General features: G+C 42.5%; 1 protein-coding gene across 1 annotated transcript in view; it reads right to left on the reverse strand.

The window, feature by feature from the left end:
• Positions 1–21,977, reverse strand: part of LOC141132556 (platelet-derived growth factor receptor-like protein) — a 30,416-nt gene that overhangs the window by 2,394 nt on the left and 6,045 nt on the right. Inside the window, exons 2-5 of the mRNA XM_073621115.1 lie at positions 18,199–18,514; positions 12,735–12,886; positions 8,368–8,661; positions 1,885–2,024 (exon numbers count right to left, since the gene is read on the reverse strand). Of these exons, the coding sequence (XP_073477216.1) occupies positions 1,885–2,024; positions 8,368–8,661; positions 12,735–12,886; positions 18,199–18,514 (902 nt within the window). The remainder of the gene's footprint in view (positions 1–1,884; positions 2,025–8,367; positions 8,662–12,734; positions 12,887–18,198; positions 18,515–21,977) is intronic.

Raw genomic sequence — 21,977 nt, forward strand, 5'->3', positions numbered from 1 at the left:
GCTGCTATTTGGGGCAGCAGAAATATCCACCATGCTCAATTAAAAAAACCACAGCGATTTGCATTGAAGGACACCAGTAGAAGCCACTTCTATTTACCAACAGGTAATTACCATTTCCATCTTGGATGTAGGTTGCCATGGTCCACATATATAGTATATTGATTGCGTAATTCATGAAACGCACCAACGCTCATGAAGATGAACCCCATTACTATCTATGGCCTTGCCCACACCTGAGCGTTCCATCATTTGAAAAAGCACCAAAAATTTTTTTGGGGCAGAATCGTACGTTTTTGGTCCCTTAGGGCTCATTCAGAGGGTTGATCAGTCCCATCGTCTGTACAGAGCCGCTGGCAGGTTTAATTCAGTGTTGGCACTTTTAAATAAATTAAGTTGGTTTTGTGTTGAAGTTTGGGCACTCTGGCTCAAAAAGGTTCGCCATCACTGGACTAGAGCCTCTGAGGTGACTACTTCTGTGTTTGTCTTCCTGTTACAGGGAAAACTGTTCCCCTAATTTCTTCATAGGTCACAGAGGCAGGAAGTGAGGTGAATCACCCCAACAGTGTCACAGACAGCTATACAAAATTTGACTAAATTGTTTACTCTTCAATAGCCTAGTCTTATAAAAAGAGATTTTTATTCAATTCCACGAAAAATGTAAAAGATTTAGTTAAAATGATCTGCTTGTAAGAAAAACAGTCCAAGTTGACTCAAGCACATTACACTGTAAGCCTGATTTTAATTTTAAAGTATATACAAAGGAAAATCTTTTTTATATTTTGAATAGACTGGGGAAGAATTGGACAATTATCCTAAATTGGAAGGAAGCCTCACCAACAGGACATGGGCAACAAAAATTAAAACTAATAAGAGTTTGAACCCTTCTTTGCTCTATCCAAAACAAACAAAAAAAATGTATTAAGTTCCAGCACCTCTTGGATTTTTTTTTTTTTATTGCTGTCTATTGACCTTTATTGCCTAATTTCTTGTCTTGTTGTCATATAGCCAAAATGGGGGGAAATCTCACAATGGAGTCACATATGGCAATAAAAGTCTTGCAAAGGTTTTTACTTCTCCCCAAGTGAAAAAAAAACAAGCTTGGTCTCTAGTTCAGCCTGAAATGAAATTAGGGATTTATACTAACAGATGAGATTTACAATGGATGAATAGATTGGTGGACAGTAGAAAAAATGATTATTGAAAAATTATTAGATAGATAGATAGATAGATAGATAGATAGATAGATAGATAGATAGAAGTTTTAATATTATGCATCTATCTATCTAACAAAAGCATACAAAGCCATCCACAAATAGCCCTCAGCTGCATCACCAACCCTATCCCAAAATATTACCTAAACCGCCCTCTTTGCTCCTCCCAAGAGTTCCTGCTCTTTAGCCCATTTGCAGCCCCCCCCCCCCCATGTTTCTCTCCAGGACTTCTCTAGAACTTCTCCCTACCTCTACCCCAACCCACTTAGCTATATGTCCTACTCTATCCACCTTCAGGCAATCCTTGAAAACTGTTATCTCCTCGGGAGGCCTAAACCCCCACCATCTAACCACTGAAAGTTTACTTTTTCCATCAGGTCTTCCCTCACAAAATAATGCCTTCTGTATCACTTTCCTTTCCCTTTAGATTGTAAGCTCTCACGAGCAGGGCCCTCCTAACCCTCCTTTTTTGAAATGTATTGTAACTGTATTGTCTTCCCTATGTAATGCACTGCACAACTGCTGGCGTTATATAAATCATGTAAATTAATAATAATCATATTAATATATGCATAGAATTGTTGGTAAATGATCTATTTAAATAAGGATAGAAGTAAACACTAGAACATTTGTAATATAGCACAAGAACAATGATTCCAGGACTGCCTCTTACCTTCTGCCCGGGATAAGCCCAGGTGAAATCTACGCCAATGTCCAGATCACCCAGAACAGTGCAAGTGACAGCAAAATTCTCTCCAGCTCGAAATGACTTCACAGATGCTTCAATTGTAGGTTTAGGTGGAGCTGATGGATCTGAAACAGTATGCAAATACATATTAAAAACCTGCTGAATTGTGGAGAATTATCCTCTGCAATGTGCTTCAGGATTTTGGATCAGCTGGCTGAAACTCCCTACAGTCTCTGATATTTTACTTTTATTGGACTTGGGTTTGACCTTGTAAAAATGCATGCCAAATGTTTCTAGATACCAAAGGGTGCCTCAGTAGTTCAGACAGTGAACTTGTACTTTAGGCCGCATGCACACTGGGCTTTAAGAACTGGTGAATGAGACTCTAACATTTTAGTGTGGGTGGAAGACGCAGACGCACCATCAAGCCAGCTGTCCTAGCAACCAATGACACAGCACAGTGGGGGAAAGACGACTGCACTGTAGATTGCCCTGGAAAATACATTCCTCATGCCAGTACTTGCCCCAGGCATGTGCTGGGTGTCAAAGACAGCCGCTCACTAGCTATGCAGCCATCTGGGTGCTAGCTGTGGGGTTGAGTGGGCGTGTGCCAAGGGGAGGGGGGCGCCTTGTTTGACATCACAGCCTGTGTTACAGGGAATCTAGGAAGATAGGACATACATGTACTTTGTCCCATTGGGAACTGAATACTATAAAAAAAAAGTGATACTTCTTTATAGAAGACGAGATGTTTTCTGATTGCACTTTTTTCATGACATTTATCCAATAATTGGCCAGCTTGATTATTGACATTGACAGTGTATAAAAAAAAAAGAGTTCCATAAATTCTGTATGCCTACAGCACAAGACTGGCAAAAGGCCAAATGCTACCCAGGTTATTCTTGTTTTCAAATGTGGATTGGCGCTAAACAGGCGAGAGAGTGTATTTTAACGTGGCACATACTATGACAATTATTTTTTCAGATGAAAAAAAGGGACATCCTTCTGCAGAACAAATTTAGTTGGCCCTGTCACTGCCCTAATTCCACAAACCATGAAAAATATAATTTAAAAAATTTTTTTCATCCTTCCCTTACCTCCTCCTATGGAGTCCCCAACTGGCACTCTCCCCTCTATCTTCCCTCAGAAAGCCGTGCTTTCTGTTCAGATGCCACTCCTGAGCTGGACTATGTGTGTCCATAGACACACACACAGCACGGTTCAGCCACGCCCCCTGCTCTCTCCTCACAGGATTTGACTGACAGCAGAAGGAGCCTATGGCTCCCACTGCTCCTTGTGTCTCCTTTGAGACCAGGAAGAGAAGGAGAGCACTAGAGTAGCCAGGTAAGTATGCATTAAAGTTTAAAACGTTTAGACTTTAGAACTACTTTAAACTCAGTGATTATTATTACAAAATGTATTTTCTTTATAGATCTGGTTCAAAATAACCTATGCAATAAATTAGAGGGTGTATAAAAAGGCTTTAGTCCTATACAATTCTCCTTGAAGTTGGGTAATACTTTAAGGCAGGGTGGATTTGATTTAAATCAAGTCGATTTAAATCACAATTTAAATCACGATTTAAAGCACTAATAAAAAGGCTTGATTTAATTCAACTCGATTTAAATCATAATTTTTAAAGAGCAACTGTCATCTCTGTCCCGCAGTGGCTCCTCCTCCGACCCGCTGTTGACTCGCCGACAATCCCATTCACTTTAATGAGATGGCCGGTGATGCGGCAGTGATACAACAAGGTTGTGACATGGCGAAAGCAGGAGTGGAAGCCTGCTAACTGGCGCTGCCATGCTGGATCTGAAATGACGGGGGCTCTTTAAATGTAAGGACTCATTCTTGCTGGTAGTTAGAATCTTTAATATTTGCAAACAAAATGACGGTTTCCTATTTAGACTAGTAAGCCATCAGGTTAGTAAAACAGCGATATCCAAACTGATTCAATCATACAGTTTGTAGTGTACATAGATTTGCAAAACAATGGGATAAAAGAATATTCCTGAACTTTGTTTTATTTCATGGTTACTGTGAAATTGTGTGAATGCATCAATGCAGTGCATATTCTCTCAGCTTGCAGAGCTTGGATTCATTGAACGAGTTTACCAAAAATGTAAATATTGCAGAATATACAGCCTCATACTACATAACTAAGCTCAATTTCATGCCGAACAAACTCAATTATTAATGTGTCTTAAATAGAAAACTATCTTTAGATTTTTACTCCAAAAGTATTTTATTAAAATGAATTTGATAATAATTAGAAAAAATCCGATTTAAATAAAAAAAATTTGATTTTTTTTTTTTAAAATCATTGATTTTTATCCATCCTGCTTTAAGGGCTAGTTTACACTTGCTTCAAAACAAGGCTTCGGACAGGCTTTGTTAAATCTCTCTGAACGCTAGTCAAAGCTCCTGTCACTAAATAAAATGGTTAGCGTACAGTCCTGTTTACACCTTGCTTTTGCTTGGTGCTTCGATGAGCCTTTGGTGGGGCTTTGAAGACCCACTAAAGCGACAGTGGGTATCATTTTTGAAGCGAAGCCGAAACAAAGCAAAAGCAAGGTGTAAACAGGACTGTAAGCTAACCATTTTATTTAGTGACGGGAGCTTTGACTAGCGTTCAGGGAGCTTTAACAAAGCCGATCCGAAGCCTTGTTTTGAAGCAAGTGTAAACTAGCCGTTAATGTGTGTTGAAGCCGAAGCAAGTGTAAATGAGCCCTTAAACATTTTTTTTTTGCATCTGATCAAAAAGAGGGACAACTGGGGAGGAAAGAGGTACAAAGGGTATGGAATCCAAAAGAGAAAATGTCAGTTGGGCAATATGGTGCCCATTCATTGCTACTTAACACAGCTTCTATACAGCAGGTCATTTGATGTAAATGATTCATACACATCCATATACACTCCAAACTGCAGCCCGCGAGCCATATACAGCCTTTATCCGGCCGTTGGGGCACTATTCCTCCCACTGACACCAGCAATAAGGCACTATTCCTCCCACTGACACCAGCAATGGGGCACTATTCCTCCCACTAACACCAGCAATGAGGCACTATTCCTCCCACTGACACCAGCAATGGGGCACTATTCCTACCACTGACACCTGCAATGGGGCACTATTCCTCCCATTGACACCTGCAATGGGGCACTATTCCTCCCATTGACACCTGCAATGGGGCACTATTCCTCCCACTAACATCTGCAATGGGGCACTATTCCTCCCACTGACACCTGCAATGGGGCACTATTCCTCCCACTGATACCAGCAATGGGGCACTATTCCTCCCACTGACACCAGCAATGGGGCACTATTCCTCCCACTAACACCTGCAATGGGGCACTATTCCTCCCACTGACACCAGCAATGGGGCACTATTCCTCCCACTAACACCTGCAATGGGGCACTATTCCTCCCACTAACACCTGCAATGGGGCACTATTCCTCCCACTGACACCAGCAATGGGGCACTATTCCTCCCACTAACACCTGCAATGGGGCACTATTCCTCCCACTAACACCTGCAATTGGGCACTATTCCTCCCACTGACACCAGCAATGGGGCACTATTCCTCCCAATAACACCAGCAATGGGGCACTATTCCTCCCACTGACACCAACGATGGAACACTATTTCTCCCACCGACAAAAATTATGTATTTTTTTTTTATTTGCACTGACCACCAAGCCTATGGCATTGTTTACTCCTAACAATGCCAGGGCATTTTCTACTTTCACTAGCTACAAAGGGCAGTAAACTGGCCCTTTGTTTTGAAAGTTTGGAGACCCCTGAAATAAACAATAATTTAGAAAAACTCACTGCGGTTCTTCTATAGGATGAAAAACTGCTGAACCAATACAGGAACCAATGTATTCATTCTTAAAGTGGTTGTAAACCTTTTACAACCACTTTATACTACAGGCAAGCCTATAAACACTTAAGTAAACTGAAGCAACGGCACATACGAACCGTTGCTTCAGTTGTACTGTGCCGTTACCGGTGGCTCCCAGGCCATGCGCGGGAGTGACGTCATCGCGGCTCCGGCCCATCACAGCACCGGAGCCGCGATACCTGGAAGTAACTCCCCCGAGAGATGTCGGCTGCTGGAGCGGTGAATGAGGACCGCTGCGGGGGCTTCGATCTCAGGTAGGTATGCTATGCATACTAGCTCATTACGCCTTTGTCTTGCAGGTTTGTTTGTTTTTTAGAATTTTTTTAAGGGTTTACAACCACTTTAAGACCTATTAAACAGGTGCTGTTCTAATATACACAATACAGATCCAGGCAGACAAGCACAGTAACCCTGCCTTTTTATTACATGGCCAATATAATAAGGAACTAACTCCAATAGTGTGTGTCTTGCTGCAAACAACTCTAAAAAATGTCTAACATTAGACCTGTGGATACTGTAAACAGGGAGTACCAGATTTATTAGTCATCTACTATTAGGCAGTTTTTGATAGAGGAATCTGGCTGTGTACAGTATTATAGTAAGCATTATTTGGAGAGAACTGAAAAGGAAAAATCCACACTATATAGAACCCTTTATGATAAATAGCCATGAACAGGGCCAGGCTACTTCTTTTTTCTGTGAAAAGGGAGCCACCTGGTGGACCTATTGAGGATTGTGCCATGTAGATAAACCATAAGCAGATGCTGCAATTCTATTTGTTTTAGCACGGTAGATGCAATGGTATTAAAGAGTTTAGAAATAACAATGTCCAAAATTTTGAGGTCTGCATGAGATGACAATTGTGGTTTGTATATATTGTTTTTCCTGTCACTAAGACTGACACCCTAGGCGCTGGGGGGACATCTCTTCTGCTTTAACCAAACCTAAAGCCAAACTTTTTTTAATTGGATAGAGTGGGAAAGGGTTAGACCCTCTGTCAAGTTTTTATTGTTGTCTGTGTTCCCATTGGGGGTACACATGCACTCCTCTGTGTGTAATGATGACCCTTGTCACCAAGAAAGTGAGGTGAAATCCAGAACTTTAGAGTTGCCCCTAGGTCAAAATGTAAAGATAAATCTTTCAATGGAACACCTGTTCTGGAGAGAGAGGAATTCCTGTCTAACTTCCTTTTGCATCTCTGGGCCTGTAAATGGTACAAAGACAGCAGAAAAATTACATGGCAAGGGGTTTAACCCTTCCCTAGTCTATCCAAAACAAAAAATTGGGCTATACATACACTTTGGGCTGTATTTTTAATAATATTGCATAGTTATCTGTCCAGTTAAACTGTTGGTGCGTTTGTTCTGTGCAAATTGGGCATAATTGAATGTCCTCCATCTATTTCCTCTATAGGTCAAATGTTATTCATTCATAAAATATAGAGTGGGTTGGAAAATATGGTATAAAGGCTCACTAGATGGAGTGGAAAATCGTAAATTATTTTCCAACCTCTTCAGCTACATCTAGCAACCATAATGCGATAATTTCCTGAACCACTCTATTTTTTCACTTTCAATACATTTTTATTAGAAAGTTTTAAAATACAAACAGTCATTTGGCAATATGTGCACATGTATACAATAAGAAAAAAGAGAGACGCTGCGCAGCTTCTCTCTTTTTTCTTATTCAATTTATTGTGTTTATCCCACATCAAGCTGCTGCTTTCACACATTTTTTTCTATATGTTATTTTCTGATAAAATTTACATTAATCCTAGCGCGGTTTCCTTTTTTTGACATGTATACAATACCCAGGTAATTACAAAAGCCAAGGTAAGAGATAACACCAAGTTATAATTAGGTAGGATAGGAGTCGATAGATACATTGGAAGATGAATTAGTGGTATATAAGCAAGGAATAAATGTCTTGAAGGTATGTATGTGGTTGGCTACATGCAGGTCTGGAGGAAGTTTGGAGCCTGTGGGGGGCATGGTTTGCTGTAAGGCTAGAAAAAGTAAGAACCAGGAAGCCCATTTGGCAAAAGAGTAGGAAAGTATGAATTAAAGGAGCTGTAGTAGTGAGAACGATAGGTAGGCAAAATTGAAAGAGTAAGAAACCAGGATAGAAATCAGTATCTTGGGTTGAACAAGGGAAGTAAAAGGTAGGAAGGGGAGTACATCAAGGCCTCTCAAGAAGGAGCTTAGAGCTCCATACTTACAAGGCAAACCACTCTATTTTTGATAATAAATAACATTTGACCTGTAGAGGAATGGGATGGAGAACATTCGAATTTGCACTACTAGCAGTTTCACTGGATAATTATATAAGTACACCCTGTAAGTTAGATAGGGACCTTAGATTGTAAGCTTCTTGAGGGCAGGGACTAATGTGAATGTACAATATATATGTAAAGCACTGCGTAAGTTGATGGCGCTATATAAGTACCTATACAAAATAAATTCCTTCTTTTTTAACTTGAAAACCATAAAAGTTTTTTCAAAATCTTTTCTCTTACAAAATTTTTTTTCATCAGAACATTGTGAGATCTTCATTAAGAGCACTTACAGTGTACGTAGATCAACATATACTTAGTGGACATCTGGCGAAGGTTATCGAACTCTGCTATACAATACAGAGAACCGGCAAGAGAAAGCTGTGGTTGATATATGACGAATCCCTTCTTCTGGTCAAAGGAGATCTTTACCCCATCCACCGGGATCTGCTCTGGTGGGAATTCTCGATGTAAAGTCACTTTAGCCAATGGGTTGGTGACCTGGCAGGGCAGCAGAGCTGGTTGTCTTGTGCGCATCTGGACAACCACATAATAATCTTCAGTTGGGACAAAGAGCTCCTGGGGATCTACAAAAGAGAACGAAAGCATCATATCTGATTATTCCAAGTATTAGTGCAATGCTTACAGAAAAATCATATCACCATGAAATAAAAATTAGATTCCGGCATACCAAACATACTAAAAACTCAGTTCTACACACTCAAGAGTCTTGGTCATTGAGGGGTGAACAGACAAGGTGGCCTTTGCACCTAATTTACCAATATTTCACCCAGAAACACCAAGCCACGTCTGTAGCTGGTCAACTAAGACCTGTCATAGGTTGCTAATGTGACTTACATGCATATACAGCTAGACCTGCTAATAACCTTAATATAGTTTATATGCTCACATGTGAGAGATAAAAAGCAGAGTTATTTACTGTGTCTTTATATATGGATGTCATATAAACAGTTGTATATTGTGTTCACAGAAGCAAACCAGAAAGCATAGAGTTAAGCCTTTGTGACTCTCAGGAGTTTTGGCCAATCACAGCCAATCTCACACTGAGCAAGAGTCTTGGCCAATCACTGCCAGCCTTACACCTATTACACACACATTGCTAGATCTCATTATATCAGAGAGAGTGGACCTGAACAGATTGCAGATCCAGCCAGAGTTCAGTTTTATGGAAGCAAGTGGCCAAAATAGGTATTTAATACAGTCATATATGTTACTATTGTTAAATAATGTGATTAGAATTGTATACTGAACTAGTTATGTGTTCACTTGTAGTTCCAACAAACAATCGTTCAAACAAACATTTAAACAACGTTTAAACAAACGTTTGTAGAGGGTTCTTTACTGTAAGAGCGGCAAGGATGTGGAATTCCCTTCCACAGGCGGTGGTCTCAGCGGGGAGCATTGATAGCTACAAGAAACTATTAGATAATCACCTGAATGACCGCAACATACAGGGATATGTAATGTAATACTGACACATAATCACACACATAGGTTGGATTTGATGGACTTGTGTCTTTTTTCAACCTCACCTACTATGTAACTATGTAACAAGCGTGCAAACTGCAAATTGCAATATCAAACAAGTAAAACTATTTCTTAAGCCTCAGATATACCTCTCAGAGAGATCATAAAGTGTCTAAGGAACTTTAAAGTGAAAGTACAGATACTGAAGAGAGAAATACATCTACCATTTTATGTAAAATGACAAGATTGAACAGTTGAATCACCATTTTGTTATACTTTATACAACACATGTTTGTACATGCACTGCCTGCTGCTAAATTGTCAGTGTTATATATGAAGAAAAGCTGAAGTTATTAAAGAAGATATCATAGAGGTTTGGTGTGCTCTTTAAACCTACTGCTTCCATAGAACGATGCTAGAGGAATTATAGAGTAAGGCCCCTTTCACACTGGGGCGGTTTGCAGGCGTTATTGCGCTAAAAATACCGCCTGCAAACCGCCCCAAAACAGCCTCCGCTGTTTGTTCAGTGTGAGGGCTTTCACACTGAAGCGGTGCGCTGGCAGGAGAAGAAAAAAATCTCCTGTCAGCCGCATCTTTGGAGCGGTGAAGGAGCGGTGTATTCACCGCTCCTAAACCACTCCTGCCCATTGAAATCAATGGGACAGCGCGGCTATACCACGGCTATAGCCGTGCTATACGAGTGGATTTAACCCTTTTTCGGCCGCCAGTGGGGTGTTAAAACCGCACCGTTAGCGGCCGAATACCGCGGTAAAACAGCGCTGTTTTACCGCCGATGCCCCCTACCGCCCCAGTGTGAAAGGGGCCTTAGAGATAGTCTTGTTTGGACTAAAAGGTCAGAAATTAAAATTCTTCTAATGCCACAGCGCATAAGGCACTTCATAGTGCTGCGTCTACCACAACATCCCAGAGGCCACTGCAAAAATGAAATGTGTGAAATCAGTTTTTATAAAAATAGGACACAGTCCATCCTCATACGCCATAAAAATATTTGTTGTAGCTTGCCATGTTGCCATATAATGAAATAATCCCTATTTATTGTCCTGTGGTGGCTCAGCTTTGTTAAAGCTGGAATTTAGGTATGGCAATGTTTCCATAGTTACATTGGTCCAGCTAGGTAAGTGCCATACCTATGGCATCCTCATGGAAGCCAGAAATCACTGTAAGGCCTCATACACAATGGATGTTAAAATAACCTTATAAAAACGCCAGTAGCTTTGCAGTGAGTTTTTCAACATTTTTGCAATAGCATTTTTTAGCGGTTTTCCGTATTAGCGTTTTTTTAGCGTTTTTAAAACTTTAAATTTTTTTTCAATAGATCAAAAACGTCAAAAGACGCTGGTGAGGCGCGTTTTTGGCGTATATCAGCGTTTTTTGACGTTAGAACGTTTTTATAGCTGAAAAACTCCTCTCAGAACCCACTAGTTTTGGGGGTTTTTTTACAGCCAAAAAACACCCCAGCCAAAAACAGTTGATAATAGCCTATGTGTGCATGGACACATAGGATAACATGATGGGAAGTTTATTGACTGTAGAAAAAATCGTCTGAAGCCAAAAACAGCAGCTGTAAAAACATCCAAAAATGTCCAATGTGAAAGAAAAGAGAATGATCCCAGATGGAATCTGCAGTACACCTGAAAAATATAATTAACATATACAGTGGCGGCCCCAGCATTGTGGGCGCCTTCCCCCCTATCCCTCTGCCACCCCCCTATCCATGCGCCGGCCCCTTTCAGGTGGGGGTGTTTTTTTTTTTTAAGCACATGATTAGAGCCAGAGGCTCTAATAGGCTTCAAAAAAGGGTGGGCTTGGGGCTCACTCTCCCAATTGTGTGACCATAGCGAATTAATTTTTGCTATTTTCACTGTACAGTGCCTCCCCGCCAATCAGAAGGCAGGTCATGAGACCTGTTTTCCGATTGGTCAAAGTGCCAGGCGATCCTATTGGATGCCCAGCACTTTGGAAGAGGAGAAACATGCAAGAGCCGGAGCCTCTGCTGCCTGCATGCCCATACTCTAGAGGAGAAGAGGAGAGCTGAACACACCACAGCAGCTCGCCTGAGGCAGTAAGTGCCAGACCTCCCGCGCGGGGGGGGGGGGTGCATCCACGCCCACCAGCTGCCACTGTTAGGGGGACATCTAAAAACCTAGGATCCACTAGTCCCTGCTGGAGGAGAAATATAGAAGCTATATTATAGTATAGTAGAGCTCCCCCCTACTAAAGGAGGCATCTAGTCCCTAGAGACTCGCCAGTCCCCACTGGAGGAGGAATATAGAAGCTTGGAATCCACTAGAGGGGGCATCAAGAATCAAGGGGTCTACCAGTCCCTGTTGGAGGACACCTAGAAGCTAGGGATCTATCAGACCTGCTAGAAGAGGAACGTAGGAGATGGGGGATACACACGTCCGTACCCATAGCTCCCAACTGTCCCGAGGGCTGCCCTCGGAGGAAGTTGTAACGACAAAACTAGTCAGGGTGTGGAAGAAGACATATTAGCGGTGGATGCTGCTTCCATTAGAGTGTGAGTCGCTTCTTCTTAGTGTTATGAGGAACGCCCGTCTATGAGCTTATGAAGTGCCTTTATGTTATTGCCCGATGATGATCTATGGAAAAACTTTTATATAATAAAGCAAAGAGAGCAAACGGATTTACACTATTTGGAGCCTTTCTTTCTGCCCTGAGAACCAGTGGATATGCTGTGACACTTGCTTTGCTGCCAATGAGATCTGTGGTTTATCAATCCATGTCTGATACATTCAACCCTCTGGTGAGTTTGAACACCGAAGGGGAGTGTGATACACAGACTGTGGTGTGGGGTGTTTAAAGTTACAACATAGCAAAACTTTCCATCTATGGTTTCTGGGACTTTTTTCACATCATCTGTCAACTATTACTATTCGTGTGCACCATATACACATGAAAGCTGATCATGAACTCTATGACAATAGCGCTGCTATAATAATTATAGGCACAAGGTTTGGACTTGTGCAATTTTTATTATTACTATTTTCGAGGCAAATAACTCTTGCAGTGCAGGCACAGCCCCACTGAAAGGGATCATTTTCAAGTTTCTCAGAGCTGGGCTTTAAATATTTACATTCTACTAATCATATTTAAATATTTAGTGCACGATGGGGAACAGAAAATACATTACCTGTGACAAACACAAAAGTCTTGCCAGTCCTCTCCTCCCCGTCATGGCAGCCATCTCCAGTACACTGATACCCACCACAGCTGAATTCACCAGTATCTGCTGCTGTGGTGTTCAACACGATGAGCTGACTGTATCGGCCAAAGTGTTTAACCCTGTCAAGGAAACATTGGTCAGGTTAGAAGGCGCCTTTGAAATAATCTTCTTTTTGTACAATATGTTTATTAGTATTTTTCTTCATCACAGATACATTATAAAACAAAACAAACATGGAAAACAAAACAAAAAAAAAAATTCATACAACACAAACATATTACATACCAAACACATTCATATATTTAAAAAAAACAAAACAAAACAAAAAAAAAAAAAACACACCCCTCTCGCTTCCCGCCTTTGCAATAATCTTACATTGAATGAGACTGGTCTGCAATGAAAGCACTGTGTGATTGGTAGACCAGCCTGTGTTGGATCTCAGTCACATTTCTTGTTGCAGGCCAAAATGGTGTGCTGCAGAGCGTTCCCCTTCTTAGGCAGGCCATAGACACTGCAAATGTCTTTCCTGCAACCATGGGCGGGAAAGAAATGTACACAATTCCCACATCAGCGCAGACAGTGCTGACAAGGGAATCCCTCCTGCCAGGCAACTGTCTGCTCCCAGCGGGGTGGGGGTGGGGAAAAGTCGTCACCGCCGCCAGGAGAAGACAGTGATTATCGCTAGTGGCTATAGCCACTGGTTGTACCCAAGCTGATCGATCGCTCAACTTTGTACATTAAGCCTGCCCATTAACGGTTTCAATCTGGGCTGGTTCCTGCTGATTCCATACTCTGAGGTTCACCGCTAGATGGCACCAGGTGCTCGTTTCAAATAGACACTTTTGGGTTGATTTACTAAAGGCAAATAGACTGTGCACATTGTAAAGTGCAGTTGCTCCAAAGCTTAGTAAATGAAGTAAAGCTTCAAGGGGTTGTAAACCCTTGTGGGCATTCTATGCATTAAGGTGAAAAACCTCCTTTAGTTTAGCAGCCCCCCAGTGCCCCCGTTTTGCTTACCGGAACCCTGTTCTTCCCGCGCCGGGAACGAGCACCCCAGCTCCAGCTGGTGTCTCGTGTCCTGATTGGATAGATTGATAATAAGTAAAACAAAAAAACCTGCGCTGGCAACTCACCATAAAAAAAATATATAAATAAAGAATAATAAATAATAAGATATAAAAAGCAAATAGAATTGAATATGCACAAAATGATGTAGACTGTGTAAGATTGGTAAAAATGCCACTAGAAGCTGTGCGATTAAAAAACAATTGAATGTCGCTACACTGGTGCAATTGATAAGAAATGTGACAGATAGACTGACATTTGTGACCACAAATACAAGTGTATAAACCTCTTATTAGATAAATGCCAAATGATATGTGAAAACAGAGTGTGGAGATTAAATCATAACTTTCTATTAACGGAGAGTCCTTTACATCAAGGTATTCCTTCACAAAATCAGTCAATAGACTTCAAGCTTTTCCATCCACAGACTAGGTTTGGGCATGGAGATAGGCTAGTGCTGGTGATAATTATGAAGAGACCTTGGGAACCACGGACCTCACGTTCCACCCGAAAATAAAGGAGAAAGCATATAGTGTAAAACCTATGACACCGTGAAATCACCTGCGCATGACAGCGCTACTCACGGAACCGATGTGCAGAGCAGGCATTCAGATATCCAGTCGGTGTTCGCTGCTAAACGGCGTGCGTTCCACCGACTCCAGGAAGTGATGTCACTGGTTCTCAGGCGTAAGCCGGATGTTGCGTCGACGCGTTTCGCCCCTCCCCCAGGGCGTTATCAAAGACTGGATAGATTGATAGCAGTGCAGCCATTGGCTCCCGCTGCTGTCAATCAAACCCAATGACGCAGGAGCTAGGGCCGAGTCCTGCTGTCTGTGTCAATAGACGCAACAGCAGGACATGGGAGCGCACCTGCACGGGTGCCCTGAGGGACTCAAAGAAGAGGAGGAGCCAAGAGCACCGCTGAGGGACCCCAGAAAAGGAGGATCAGGGCCACTCTGTGCACAACCAACTGCACAGAGGAGGTAAGTATGACATTTTTTTTTTTATTATTTACCTTTAGATATCCTTTCACTTTGCAAAGAATACCCAAACACATGCCAGGAAAATAAAAACTTTTATGCACTTTAGTGCATGAAAGTAAGCCTACACCCCCTAGCAACCCCTACTTTATTTAACATTCATTGGCTAAACAAACAAAAACACAAAAGGCATGAAAGTGCACTACAACACAGGCATCATAATCTAAAAAAAGCAAGAAAATGCAGGCGTACAAATGTGAATCTAAAGTGTTGTGGAGCTCTTGTCTGAATTTAGTCACAGCTGCGAACTATGCAAATATGAACATTTTATTGTAATCACACAGGTGGAGTCAGGCAAAGGGTTTGATTCACTAAAGGCAAATAGACTGCACTTTAAGTGCTGTTTCTCCAAAGTTTAGTAAATGAGGGGAAGCGCTGCTGCACATCGAAGTTGCTCCAGATCTTAGTAAATTAGCAGAAGCTCTGCTGACTTCTATCATCCAATCAGGTGCAAGCAAAAATCCTCTTTTCTTTATTTTCCTTGCATGTGATTGGGTAATTCTTTCATTTACTAAGCTCTGCAGCACGTGCTCATTAGGATTAATTTACTAAAGGCAAATAGACTGTGCACTTTGCAAAGTGCAGTTACTTCAGTGCTCAATAAATGAGGTAATGTTTCACTTTGCAAAGAATACCCAATCACGTGCAAGGAAAAAAACAGCATTTTTGCTTGCACATGATTGGATGATGGAAGTCAGCAGAGTTTCTGCTCATTTACCAAGTTCTGGAACAACTGCTCTTGCAGTGTGCAACTGCATTTTGCAAAGTGCACAGTCTATTTGCCTTTAGTAAATCAACCCCATTCTGTTTGCCTTCTCTAAATCATCCCCTTGGTCCCTTCTGCAATAAAAACCTGCCTGCTCATATTTTTTTTTTTTTTAACACGGTAAGTCCTTACACTGACGCATGACCAGAGGAGTGACATGTGAAGAAATCTCCCTAAAGTGAGAAGATATTCTACCTTTGGCAGTTGTCGCCAGAACAGGTGACCCCATTTGAAGTTATCCCCTCTACTCCTGTTGTACTGATAGCTATCAAATGTTAGACTTCCCCTTTCTGTCCTGGGGCAGAAGGAATCAGAACAAAAAGTAACGTTAAATATTTCCAGGCAGCAGTTGCGGCCCGTCCATTAGGGGCGCATGGGCACTGCCCCCCCTATCCATGCAGCCAGCCCCTTAATCTACATGCAGGATGCTGGATGCATAGATAACAATGGGGGTGGGTGTTTTTTTTTAAGCACGTGATTAGAGCCAGAGGCTCTAATAGGCTTCAAAAAAGGGTGGGCTCGGAGTGCGGTGCTCTGCGCACCGAGCCCACCCTTTTTTGAAGCCTATGAATATTCGCTATTCTCACACTGATTCTCCTATCAGCTAATCAGGAAGCGGGTCATGCCTGAAAGGAGAAGCGATCTTATTGACCAAGGGGGAGGAGACGCACGGCCGGAGGAGATGCACGGCCGGGGGAGAAGCAGGGGAAGACCAACCGACCCACTAGCTGCCACAGTCAGACTCCAGGGATGGCTCACCATCCAGCATCCGGCTAAGCCATCCAGCACTCCCCGCTTCAGACAGGGGAGAGAGGAGGAGGGGAGAGAGGAAGAGGGGAGATCGGAGTAATCCCGGGCAGGACATCTGCCTCCTATAGTAAGGCCATTTTTTGAGATACAGCATTCTTTTGGTGGTATTTGATCATCTCTGTGGTTTTTATTTTTTGCGCTATAAACAAAAAAATAGCAACAATTTTGAAAAAAAAAAACAATATTTTTTACTTTCTGCTAATAAACATATCCAATAAAAATATGTAAAAAATCTAATTTCTTCATCAATTTAGGCTAATATGTATTCTGCTACATATTTTTGGTGGAAAAAAAAATTCCAGGAAGCGTATATTGATTGGTTTGCGCTAAAGTTATAGAGACTACAAACTATGGGAAAGATTTATGCCATTTTAATTTTTTTACTAGTAATGGCGGCGATCAGCAATTTTTAGCAGGACTGCAACATTGCAGCAGTCAAATTGGAAACCTGACACTTTTTTGGGACCCAGTGACATTATTACAGTGATCAGTGCTAAAAATATGCACTGTTACTGTACTGATGACACTGGCAGGGAAGGGGTAACATTAGGGGCAATCAAAGGGTTAAGTGTGTCCCTAGGAGGTGCTTACTAACTGTGTGGGGGATGGTCTGACTGGATGAAGGCAAAGATTGGTGTTCCTGCTTAGCAGGAACACAAGATCTCTATCTCCTTTCCTGTCAGAACGGCAACCTGACATTTGTTTACATAGGCAGATCACCGTTCTGCCTCTCTGGGGAGCGATCGCGGGTGGCTGGCAGACATCGTGTCTACCGGACCTGCTGATTGGCTCCCCCCTGCCCAATCGGCGTGAGCACGTGCCCCCAGTGTCTATTGTGCGAAATGAAGTACAGGTACATCGTGTTGCGCAATAGAGCCGACCTGCCGTAGTGTATCTGCGGTAGGCGGTCTTTAAGTGGTTAATCTAGAGACAGCCAGGTAAGTAGCATTGTCAGAAAGTAAGCATTGGCAGCCCCCCCTATTTCTCTCGGTATAGGTTTCCTTAACAGAGCTGTTCTAATATTACTGATATTATTATTTAGCAAAGCTGTAAAACAGAGATCAGCCTACCGTATTAGTTATGAGGACATTATCAGTCAAACTATTACTTGCAGAGTTTTCAATTTATATTTTTTCCAGTTGCAATATGTCTTTAGATTTGCTAGTAAATTTGACTTCTTTTGGAGTCAATTCCTTAGCACAGCCCCCTCCCTCCTGCCATGCAATAGCCCTCTCCTTTTCTGGGAGTGTCTAATTACTGTCTGTTCTGGCCCAACTCCCTTCGCATCGCCTCCCTAAAAAAAAAAAATAGCTGTCTGGGGTGAGTAAAGGAGAATATCACAGAGTTTGACTTGCGTGACAGCTCTTCATCTGCTGGGGTTGCTAACATCACATCCAAGATGGTGGCATAGAGTTGCCACCTCATCCCTTTAAACCCGAACACCTTTGAATTACACAGGTTCTGAGGCTAATTTAATGCAGATAAGGCACCAAGTGAGTTTAATTACCACCTTAATCAGCCACAGAACCTGTGTAATTAGTATGTGTTTGGGTTTAAAGGGATGAGGTGGCTTATAGCACCCAGCAAAATTCTCAGAGCTTTTAGATGCCTACATAAGGGAGGCTTTTACAATAAATAACATGCATAAAAGATGTTATATGCACATAAAATCCTATTGTAAGATTGGTGTTGGAATAAAAGGTCTAGCAACAGGGTCTCTTCAACACAGACTTATATTAGTTTCATTTACCTGAGTCTTCCCTCGTCATCCTCATGCAGGTAGTGGGGATAGTTCCATCGGACTGAGGTCCCCTTGCAGCGAAGATCCAAAGTTTGGCCGGCCTTCACAGTAATTGTGTCACCAACCTGCTGGAACTTCCCTCTCTGTACGACTTGGGAGAGGATGGACCCTCCTGCCTGGTTCTGGGCTGGAGATGCTGGGGGTTTGACCTTTGGTGGACGTTTTATGGCATTCTGTTTAGGCTTCTTAGTTGTAGATTTGGTAGATACCCCAACCAATTTCTTCTCGGCAGTTCTATCTGGTTTAGTCTTGATTTCACATTTAGCTGTAAAGCAAAATAAGGTGATATTAAACAGTAAATTATACTGAATCTTCATGCAACAACATTAAGTAAGCTGTAAATCTGTGGAAAGTTTGGAACATCTTGAGTTTTGTTAGCATGCTGTTTATGCAGAAATAGGTGCAACAACCATTCGTATATATTATACTATGATTAGTAGTTATGCCACTAGGTGGTAGTGTTTAATGCTTGCATAACATAATGTTCTTTTTGGTGGAACTTACACCTTGTATGTGGGTATAAAGTAATTTCCTTTTGCTTTCCAATGAACAAGAAGGGTTTAGCCATCTATCCAGCAACTCCTTGACTGGTAAAAGACATAACTGCAGGAGCTTTCCAACAGGTCTTTACTGCATGTCCTTGACCCTATTGGGGAGATTTCGCCTCATTTCATGTCTGTGTGACAGCAGGCAAGGAATGGGGGGGGGGGGGGGGGGGTGATTGTCACTGGAACCCCCCACTGGTAGTGAAATTAAGACCCCCTGCATTAGTGGTCAGTAGCCTTGAAATTTTCCCCACATTTTGCAATGGTGGTCAGTAGCAGTGAAAGTTATTACTCCAATCCTCCACCTCCCTGCATTGCTAGTCACTGGCAGTGAAATGTAACTCCTCCCTCCCGTATTGGAGGTCATGGAAGTAAGATTTACCTCCCCCTACATTGATGGTAAGTGGAAGTGGAACTTAGCACCCCATTCCTCCTTGCATTGGTGGTCATGACAGTGAAAGTTATCCCACATCCATTTATTGGTGATCACTTTCCCGTCACACGCTTACATGCCGCTCTCTCCCTCTCCCCAAGCAGGGATTTTAATTGTACTGTGGCAGGAGCTCTTCTCCCTCCTGGTCTCTCTTCACCCTGCTCCCGCCACCTCCAGTTCAGGACTTCCCATGATAGGGGGATCAAGGGGCAGCTGCTTTGGGCCACTCAACAATGATTGGGCCCTGGGCAGCTGCCCCTTTTGTCCCGCGTTAAAGACAGCCCTGACTGTGGGCGTCTTGGGGAAGGGGAAAAGTAGGGGAGGAGTTGGGTGCTCACCCCCTAGAAAAGGGGTGAACTTCGGTTCCTAGGCACTTAACTTCTTCACACCTATAACCAACAGACATCAGTGTTTCACTCTCACCTTCTCATGATGATTAACTGTTTTAGGTTGTGGATGCTGAGCAAGCCCCAAACTTCGCCAGTCACCCATGTCCCTCCTTGGGCATACAACACTTATACTGGTACTCAGTTTCACTAATTCTCTCACCATTCTCTCCACCAGAAGCCACTGTGTTAAATTAACACAAGGATTGCTCTCGTGACCACCCAGGCCAGGTCCCCAGGTCAAACTTGTCGCACAGTGGGTCCAAATCTGAGTATCCTGCCATGATGTGAGAGACAATAAATGCATCTGTCCTCCCAACCAGCAGGGCCACCATCTCCCACCACAGTCACATGCTCCCTCTTCAGACTGCTGCCATTACCTGAGATTGTATCCCAACCTTTAACGTTTAAGTGTGTGCTCTTCAAATGTACTTAACTATGGGCTTTACCTGGTACAAATGTTCACTTGAAATGTTCAGTTGAAAGGTTCTTTAGATACAGCAAGGTTACACTTATTCTATAATATGCTCTTTTGTGCTTAGGAACAGACACTAACAACTTCTTTTGTTGATTAAAATGCTTTTTACTGAGGCACTCGGACAGTGCAGGTACATCTCTCATCAATCTTCCCATACATGTACAATCGGTTCACTTATTTTGGCTGAGGTAGAATTGGCTGTGCTGCAGAACATAACACTGTCCCTAGCAGTTATCCCAAAAGATTAGGTACATGAACAGCATAATGCGGTCCATACCTGTGTAATGTACATAGTAACAAAGTCCATAATAACTGGAACCCGTGAAGATGGGCCCTCTTAATGGGGATTAGTGGCAGCACAGCAGCAATCTGTTCTGACCAATGAACTCCCATGGGTCAACAGGCCCAACAGCTCCAGACGAGTCCTCTGCAGATATATACCCCAAAAAAGATAGGATATGCCACATCTGCAGAAGAAGTCACACACAATCTAACCCCTGCAGCAATCAGACAAAATACTTAGGCTTGGTTCACATATTTGCGGTGTGAGAAATGCAGCGAATCCTGTGTGTTTCCCACACCACATTGAAATCGCACGGTATTCATGCAAACCGCAGCGGGTGTCAATGTTAAGTTAACGACACCCCAAAATTGGTTTGCAAAACACAGTGCAGTTGACAGAATTGGATCGTGAAGGTGTGAACACCCATGCGATCCGATTCCAGTGCAGGAAAAAAAAAGGGTCCTGCACCTTTTCTGTGCGGATGCGGTTCGATTTGAGCCATACAAATGCGGTGCAATTCCTGTGTGAATCACATGCGATGTGCTGCACTGTATATACGTGAACCGACACTTAAAAAGATATTACGCCATAAATACAGTAACATTGGCAAAATAATCAGAAAGTAACAGCAACATTTAGCAACTGCTTACAGGTTGAGGTAACTCCAGACTTAGTACAGTCTCTCTCATTTAGTGCCAGGAGCTAGAACACAGAGAGCGTTCTAGCTCCCGTAAACCCAGCTGTCATGGCGCTTCCTATATGATGCCCAATATCCCACAGGCCACATGCAGAATGCCAACGGGCTGCATGCGGCTCACAAGGGCCAGTTCACACCACATGCAGTCCAGTGCGTTTTTTTCTGCATCAAAAACGCATTGGAAAGAAGGTTATATGGTTTTCAATGGCATGTTCATACCAGTGCTTGCAGTTCTAGTGCGTTACAGTTCCAGAAAAAAAGTACAACATGTTGCATTCTTCCTGCACTGGACTGTACTGGAACGCTGTAAAACGCATCAAAAATGCACTGGAACGCACTGGAACGCACAGGAACACACCAAAAACATACCAAAAACGCACTGGAACACACATGTCCATTAAGTGCTTTGCTTTTGAAATGCATTTAAACATTTATTATAATTTTTCGCTGCTGATTATTCGGCAGAGTAAAACAGAAAAAAAAAAAAAAACCTGTGTCATCTGACCCCTCTGCACCATAGCTGCACATAAGCCCCTCCCACATGTCACATACATCAGCGCTGCCTAGCTGGGAAGGGGACCTGACCTGATCATTCTCTGCTGTAGTTTCACTTTCATTTACAGGTCTTCTCCCCACCCTGTGATTGGACAGTGAAAGGAGAAGCAGCACACTGAGGCGCTCAACTCTGCTCTCTCCTCATACATAGTTGCCAACATTGTAAAAAATTGTATAGGGACACTTTTTTGTCTGTAGGCGGAGTAAGGGGGCGGAGCATTCGTTTTTAGGCGTGGTGTCGCGGGGAAAGGAAAATGTGGCGTGGCTTAAACTAAATATTGGTTCGAGTCTGAGATGAACGAGGGATGGAGGGATAAAGAAATAAAGAAATAGAGAGGGAAGGAGAGAGAA

Source organism: Aquarana catesbeiana, linkage group LG03 (genome assembly GCF_042186555.1).
Source record: "Aquarana catesbeiana isolate 2022-GZ linkage group LG03, ASM4218655v1, whole genome shotgun sequence".
NCBI classification, from domain to species: domain Eukaryota; kingdom Metazoa; phylum Chordata; class Amphibia; order Anura; family Ranidae; genus Aquarana; species Aquarana catesbeiana.